Source organism: Chanos chanos, chromosome 1 (genome assembly GCF_902362185.1).
Source record: "Chanos chanos chromosome 1, fChaCha1.1, whole genome shotgun sequence".
Classification (NCBI taxonomy): domain Eukaryota; kingdom Metazoa; phylum Chordata; class Actinopteri; order Gonorynchiformes; family Chanidae; genus Chanos; species Chanos chanos.
Window position 1 is genome coordinate 19,608,391 of NC_044495.1, and position 9,095 is coordinate 19,617,485.

General features: G+C 36.6%; 1 protein-coding gene across 1 annotated transcript; it reads left to right on the forward strand.

Moving 5' to 3' along the window:
* Positions 1–4,580: 4,580 nt before the first annotated feature.
* On the forward strand, positions 4,581–7,007 carry LOC115807862 (toll-like receptor 6). The gene has a single exon (XM_030769079.1). It carries the CDS (start codon positions 4,581–4,583, stop codon positions 7,005–7,007), a length of 2,427 nt encoding a protein of 808 aa, XP_030624939.1.
* The last annotated feature ends 2,088 nt before the right edge of the window (positions 7,008–9,095 follow it).

Here is a 9,095-nt window from a genome sequence, read left to right on the forward strand (position 1 = left end):
GGCAAGGAGTGTGAACAAGTAAAAAAGTATTACCATTTCAGTTCATGTGTTCTTCACTTTTGCTGCATCCACTGACTAACTGTACTTGATTACTGGTCTTGCTTGCTTTCACTTCTTATTAAATTTGTGTCTCAGTACATTTAAAATAAGAGAGTGAACAGATTAACTGTCAGTCTCTTGTGCATATGCTCACACACAGAAACACAGACACACACACACGTACACACAGACGCGCACACACAAAATCCTACTCCAATTCCATCCATAACAGTAAGGCATGTGAAACAACATGGTGCTGACAGATGGACAATCATAGGGATACCCGTGTATAAAGGGATGCTCAGACACTGGCATTCCAGTACTGTTTGAAGATACCACCTCCACTTAAAATTGCCAAAAAGACAAAGGAGCTCCGATCCTGCTCATCTTTTTTTCATATGAAAGGAAATTACATTTGACTCCATGTTTCCATCATGACAGAATGACTTGTAGTAGCAAACATGTCAGTAAATGTCTCCTATCAGCATGTGGTCAGTAACCTGTCTGTTGCCAGGCATATGATGAGCTATATGTGGACTATAAAGGCATACATTTCTACTTTACATGTTGTATTAATTAGCTAGATAGCGCAGAAAATGTTCATATTTGACTATGGAACCTCACTTGGTTAGGATTAATCAGAGTTCATTCAAAGAGTACAAAACAGGGTTTGACACTGTGTTTTTGGATCTTGTGTGTCAATCATCAGTCAGCTTCTCTGTCAGCCTCTCCTTCTCTTTTCATTGTGAAGATTAAACCAAAGCCTCATGCCTGGATACCAAACACACATCACTGGCTTGGGGAGTCAACAGAGAGTGTGGAGTTAGTATCTTGAGCTGTAAACCTTTCCTATGAAACTAGTCAAACTAAAAGAGTCTATAGAAAATAAAGGAAGTGTCACTTGTTGAGGACTCTTTTCCTGATCTAAGAAAAGAGGCACAGGGAGGCAGGGCAGGATGAGTGTTCATTTTCCACCATTATGTTCCCATTCAGAGCCTCTTTATTCTTTTATGGTGAAAGAATAAAGAGGCTCTGAATGGTGATACAACGGATAAAATCTGGATAAACTTGTGGTCTCTCTTGATAATGAAATGTCATAGGAGATTAACTGGTTCCATAAACTCATGAAGGTGGGGAGTTGGAGAAGGTTTATAAGATGAATTTGGAGTTTGAGTCCATAAACTGGTAAAGAGGCAAGGAGCTGGAAGACTAGAAGAGCAGCTGCTCAACAATGAAAACAAGCTGGTATCTTTTGCTGGTCTTAGTACAGCTAGTTTGTTGTATAGGATGGGGCTTGAAAGTTGGGAAAGCTGACAGGATTCGCAGAGTTGTTAATAGGAATTTCCTGTTTCAAAAAGGACACGGTGGGTTCAGCTCTAACAAAACTCCCATCGATACCTTGGAAGAATTCGAGAGCAGTGGCAGCAATCAGATTGGTTCTGACCCTTTTGAAAGCTCTCATTCAGGGATGGACATTAATTACAGCCACAAACAGAGATATGGTCATTTCAACTCAGACACGGTAAGAGACAGATTTGTGTGTATGTGTGCATGTTTATTTGTGTTCACATATTATATATGAGAAAAGATCTATTTATTGACCATAAATAATATCAGTGGTATAATTTATTATCTTTCCACTTTTGCTCCAAAGTTTGGCTGCGGTGACATCCAGTCTCGGACATGTAGTACCCACACAGACTGCACAGGCTGTCTTGGACTGTATTCCTGCAGTCCTTCCCTGGGAAAATGCCATCTAAAAGGCCTGTCACGGAGAACAGGTGGGCTCTCAGCTTGCAAACAGAACACAGTATGCCAGTAATGTAGTAGGGTTACAAGTTGATTTAGAAATACAAGTTGTGGCACAATTCTTTGATGCACTTATGTAACCCCTGTGCAAATCACCTAATATACAATGAATACTTGAATCAAAGTGGTCAGCTAAACATGATTTGGAGTATGATTAGCTTGATTCTTTTTGTTTGTTACTTAATATTAACTTACGTATTATTGTTATCCATTATTTCTATGAATTCATTAATGTGGATATGATATAATCCTGTATATTTGTCATTACAGATGGATTTCATCAGAGCCTAAGAAATGTCTGATGAGTGTGTCAAGAAAGTCTGCTTGAACAAATCTTGATTTACTTTACATTGAAAAGCTTTAGAACTGTATTATACAAATATGACAATAATAATCCTTTCTTACTTCTTTGTAATTAAAATGGTGTTTTCAGAAAAGGAATAGTTTTAGAACAGTTAGAAATGGGTTTCAGAAATGGCTTATTATTACTCGTCAACTATTACTATTATAACTCAACTATCATTTTGAGTAAATACAAAATATATTCAGGTCACCAATATCCGCACTTAGAGTGTTCTCATAATAGGAAAGCTTGAAATCTACCTGACATAGTGCTTAGAATGCTATTTACAATAACAACCCTGGCAATGATTAAAGTCAGCACTGTGCTAATAAGCTTTGCACCTGCTGTAAGAAAGGTATAAACACATCAAGACACCAACACTGGACTGCAATGAAACACGTTCAAAGGTGTGGGAAAGGTGGACTGTGGTGTACAAGAATGGCATGTTTGGTATCATTAGAAAGCAGGATTCATGAGAAAGAATATGAAATGGATTCCAAAAATGTAACATGATTAACATGACTGTATTATTAACTCTCCAATTAAACCACAATGTCAAAACTTAAAAGTGGTAATCGGACATGGCGAATTTGGAGAAAAAAGAAAAAAAGGAATGTAATGGTGTAATAGTGGATAAAGTTGGAATCAGAACATGTCTCTACCACCTCTGCATTTACCTGGATAAGTATGCTATCTTGTAAACATACCTTTGTTTAAAGTGGAGTTTGAGGAAAGAGAACCCTCTGTGACCATAATCTACTTGGGACCTGAAGGACCCCAAAAGGCTGCCCGCACAGCAGTGACACTGTTAGCCTCTTCACCTCAAGGTTATACTTGTGAAACTATCCTCTCCTGGCAGGAGAAGCAGTGAGATCTGTATCATCAGGGAGTGTTACAACAGCTAATCTATTTTCTGTATATTGAATGGCATGTAATAGCTTAGAGTTTAGGTCCTGTGATAACTGTATTTTCTAACATAAGGACATAAGGCAAGAATTCACCAACTATGGAGCATGGACTGCAATGACTAAAAGACTTATTCACATCAAGAGCTTCTTCCTTTCCTCTTATCATTCTTCCACAACCACCCTAATTCATATTTGATCACACTAGTTTTTGCTTTCCTGTCACAAATCTTATGAAACTCTTATTTACCTTCGTTCATTTGTTTGTCCTCATTATGTATGTATTTTATATTGCAGATTGAATTATGTTTATTATTAAACTTCATTGTACATGATCTCTGTGTGCTTTTTCTTCACTTGTGACACAAACCAGATCTTTCACAGAGGAAGCAAGAGATTCCTCATTCTTGCAGCTTCTCCTCAGATTGTAACTAGAAAGTGAAACAATTATTTAGATGTATGTAGTAAGACATACATGACTCCCAAAACAGTTCGATTTTATGAATTGAATGAGGTTAGTGTTAAAGCACACATATGCATATTAAAATTCGTTGCTCCAAAGTGATGAGAATTTCATAACAATCAGTATCTGAAAATACGTAGGTACGCTGGCACTGTACATAAATCTTAGTATTTTCTTTTTTACCAGTGCTCAATGCTCTTACAATGCTCCTAAAATTATGCTCTTGTAATGTCACTGTTTAACTACTCAAGAAAATGAAATAAATACTTTAAATACTTTTTTAAAAAACGTCCCTCAGCCAAGTTACATCAGGTTTTGTTTATGATGCTGTTTGCATTACAAGAAGTCTGATGAAAAAAGGAAATTTGATATGAAATACAGAAATGAAACCCACAAAGGATTAAAACCCACCAAGAAGGGAGACAAATTCCCACAGTCTCACTGAGAAGTGGAACTTATAGGATGGTGACTTTTGAGTGTGATTTTGAAAGGACATGCCAAAAGTGGATAGAGAGTTAACAAGGGAATGTTAGACAGTACATAAAGCAAGACCTTATTTTCAGGTTAACCTTGGAGTTATTTATGGTGGATATTACCTTCCTCTGGTGAAAGGACTTCAGAAAAAAGTAAATGCTAATTTTCATTTATTTGTTTAGGGCCCATGTGCTTCATATGCTAAATTTTTTTTTTACAAACCTAATGTATTTCATACACTACCAATACTTAAAAAATGATAAATTCAGTTGCTAAAATCAAAATGTGCTGTTATCATAAGAGGCCAACCTTCAATTTTAATATTTACAATGAGTTGTTTTTTCTTTTTTTTTTTTTCTTTTCTTCTTTTCTTTTACACTTAATAAAACTGAAAGAAATGTTTTGAATTTCTGTATATCATACAGGAGGCTTACTCTCATGCAGAATGAAAGCTGGTGTCATTATTTGTACAATTAATTGGTCAAATATTTTTTCTTGTTTTCACAGCATGTCCATCTTTTCAGTCGCTGTAGTTCTGTCACTCCTGATGGCTACTGTCCAGGTCTCTATTCTGGCAAATGAAGACAAAGGATTTAGACTGTGCGTCACGTTGAGAGAGCACACAAAGAATTTATCCAAACATAACCTCACAAGGATACCATCAGACTTGCCAGAAGACACAGAATACCTGGATATATCCGAAAATGACATCTCAAAAATTGATGAAGGTGATCTATCCGGTCTAACATACCTTTGTTTCCTAAAAATGACACATTGCAACCTTCAGTTCATTTCCTCCAATGCTTTTGTACACAATGAGAAGATCAAAGTCCTCAACATCTCCCACAACGACTTGAGCACTATACCTGACCTAGCTTTGCCACAACTAAGGATCCTCGACTTGTCCAGCAATCATTATGATAGCTATAAAGTCCCGAGTTTGTTTGGGAACCTTTCACAGTTAAGTTACCTTGCACTTGGGAGTCCGCGTGCTATTTATGTGAACGTTAATGACTTTGCACCTCTTAGAAATACGTCTCTACAACAGTTCAGTCTTGGAGATGGTACTGAGCTGCAAAAATATGACCATGGTTCTTTAACTCAACTAAATTCCTTAAGGGAAATTACTCTGAAAGTGACATTTTGCCAAAAGATTGATCTTTTCAAAAGCATGCTTAAAGATCTTGACCAAACACAAACAAAGAAACTGATACTGGTTAAGCTCTTTCCGGATCAATGTAACATCTCGGATGATCCTTTTGACATGTTTGAAAATTTTAAAGTTCTCAGCAACTTATCCATAGTGGATACCTGGATGAACAGTTCTGTCATGGTCAAGCTTGTTAAGAATATCTGGGAGTCTTCTTTTGAGGAACTCGCTTTTGTAAATATTACTTATAATGAGGACACTCCTCAAGGGTCTCAACTTTATGTTCAGAACAACACCAGAAATCTACGAGCAGTTATATTCGATAGAGTACACCACTATCAATATCAATACCCCAAAATTAACATTTCATTGAACTTAGCCTCCCAAATGACTTACTTTAAGTTCTCTGGAACTGGTATGAACATATTACCTTGCAATTTGATCTCGGTCATGCCTTCACTAGAAATTTTGGACCTGTCAGATAACCTTCTAGATGATACTGGTTTCTGGTGGTTTGCATGTTCATACACATCAGTCTTCCCTGCTCTGAAGCACCTTTCACTGAGCCACAACCGTTTCGTCAACCTGGCCTTTATCTCCAAGAAAACTCATGAGATGAAGGTCTTGGAGTCATTGGACTTGAGCTTCAACTCCATTCGCTTAGGTGAACTATGCTCCTGGCCCTCTCACCTGACTGAGCTGAGTCTTAGCTATAACAATTTGGGAAACAACGTGTTCCAATACCTATCAATTCATTTTCAGAAGATTGACCTCACCAAGTGTAGCATAAGCATCATAACCAAAGATATTCTTTTACAGTTTCCCAGACTCACACACCTCTTCCTAAGTTTCAACAGCATACAAGTTCTCCCGGCGGATCTCTATGCACCTACACTGTGCACATTGTACATTGATCACAATGCAATCACCTCCATAGACAACAGTTTCTTCAATGGCTTGTCTAACCTGCAGACTCTCAAGGCAGGCAACAATCCATTCAGCTGTGGCTGTGAAAACTTTTGGTTTGTGACAAATTTGAATAAATCTCTTCTTTGTGACTGGCCCTTGGATTACTCCTGCAGTTCTCCTCCGTCATATGCAGGAATATCTTTAGACATGTATAAACCTGGGTGGCTGTCCTGCCATCCCTGGTTTAAGGTGCCGATTGCATTGCCCATTACATTTGTCATCACTGTTGTCTTGGGCTTTGTTTTCTATGCATGTGATGGTGTTTGGTATACTAAAATGCTTTGGGTATGGATAAGGGTGAAAAGAAGGAGCCTCCAAGGAGCGGAGCGATTGCTAAATTCCTCCTTCCAATACCATGCCTTTATCTCCTACAGTGAGCATGATTCAGTGTGGGTGGAATCCCAGCTTGTCCCAACCCTAGAGAGTTCAGACTTGAATCTTTGCATTCACAAAAGAGACTTTGTTCCTGGCCAGTGGATTGTGGACAACATAATTAATTGCGTGGAGGCAAGCTACAAGACCCTGTTCGTTCTTTCAAAAAACTTTGTGCAAAGTGAATGGTGTAACTTTGAACTTTTCTTTGCCCAGCACAGAGCAATCAGTGTGAATGACGATTCCCTTGTATTTATTCTGTTGGAGCCAATCCCTTCTGAGTCTTTGCCCAAGAAGTATCTTAAGTTAAGGACCTTGCTAAGACAACAGACCTACCTGGAGTGGCCCAAGAATGAACAAAAGCAGAAGGTATTCTGGGATACTCTCAAAGCCATGCTGAAGGCAGCAGATAAAAGTATAAAGCTGAAAGAAGTGGCCACAGACATAGTGGAAACATATCCTTTACTGGCGGAAAGCCAGTAGCAACAGCAAGGAATTAAAAAGCCTCTGCATCAATCAACAAAAATATCTTGCAGGCAATCTCTGTAGAAATGCATGGAAATACTGGCTTTCTAGACATCTTCAGCAAGACCATATATTGTTTCTAAAATTACTTTTGTCACTTTGATAATTACATAGAAAGTCACAGTCATTTGCTGTATCCTTTATTTTCATTCATTCTATTTTTTTTTTACTATTTCCTGTCAAGATTCTAGCAAACCCCAGTTCACTCCAATCATTTTAAAGCTTTGACCTCACATGCATGATCATAGCTGTAACAATGTCTCCACCTACTGTTATCTATCAGTAGAATAATATATTCTAATTTGCAGGTGTTTATGTCATACGATCTCTAATATGGTATCTGTCAAATGAAAATTATTCTTAGCATTAAACTGTGTAACTTTATATCTGTGTAGCAGTAGATGCTTTCTATGAATTTATGTTAACACAGCCTATCTAGTAACTTACTATGTATTTCAATATCATATGGACTGTCAGTTTTTGCATTTTTTCATGATTTTTGAATAAACCCATTGAACTTTTACCATGATATGAACAGTTGACATCACATCTCATTTTGGAGAAATCAAATGAAAACACGTTAAAATGTATTTTCAGTTCCACAAAATTGCAGACAATAATACAGGATAGTAGATATTTATGGCTACTTTAATTTCAAGAAAAATATGTATTTTTCAGCTACTTTCAACGTAAATGTGCAAAATGTCCTGTGGTATGATTGTAATAGGCATGTTGCAGGAAGAGTCAACATCAATAAAATAAACAATTATGCCTGAAAATGGATTGACACTAACAAGGCCATTGGCATTATTTCAGAGAGTCTACATTTCTGAATGGTACTGTTTAATATCACTGAAGTTACAAGCAATTGACCACAGTTTTATATATTTTATAATAAAAATCTAAATCATATTTTCAGTCAAACCTTTGATCTATCTAATTTCATCAGTCCTGTGATGTGATGCATTATAAAAGGTTTTTAAGGAAAAAAAATATTCAGTTGTGTAGAAGTTCTCATTTATATCTTGCTAACTACAGATGAAAGGCCAGCTATCACAAATAAGGCCTCTAATTGACCACAAAGCTATAAGTGTTGTGTAGTGTGACAGCACTGTCCTATAGTGTGACAAGATTTACCTCACCGAAATACCTTTAAAACATCACAGTTGCTGAATTGCGTAGTTACAAATATATAATTTTGATGATTTTCTTTCATCTGTAGAGCTATATATTTCACTTTGTTATTTCATCAGTGTATATGTTGGATGCATGCTGCCACTGAAATCTATATGAAAAGTGATTTTTTTTCATCAGCTTCTTATAACATGAGCAGAGAAAGAACAAAATGGTATCAATGAGAACATAAACCATGAAGAAACTCAGAGGAAATACTCAGAGAGAGAAGGAGAAAGCAAACCAACTCTTAATTTATAGGGAGAGACATTCAGTGAAGCTATTGCCTTTTTGACTTACACACTTCATAAATAAAATTAATTTTGTACTCATGTTGTGTTGAATATATTTAGTAGCAGCTTTCTGTCTGAATTATTATCAGATATAATGAAAAGAGGGCCAAAGGTTAAATACATTTGAATAAAGTAAAAGAACTGGAGAAGTAGGCTGCAAATAGACTGGAGGAAAATGCAGTGGAGAAGCTGGAAAGGACAAGGAAGAAGTGGAGGAGTGGAGTGGGAGAAGAAAGGAGGGGAGAGAGAGATGAAATGATTGGGGAAACAAATAAATAGAAGGAGGGGAAGATAACAAATGAAAATGGGTTTGATTAATGATAATGTTTATGTTCATTGTGTTAATTGTTCACTACATTTATGTTCATTGTTCATTCTTTTTTGCAGATAATTAACATTTTTATCTTTCTTATAATTCATTAAAAAAAATTAAGACCTCAAACTGAATTACACTGTTACATTACATTGTTACTTTCATTCTGCGTCATCAAAATATTTAACATAAGACTGCCTATTGCATATTAAGAATATGAAACATTTTCAGGATTTGAACATACTACAACTCTCTATGAGTTATGAG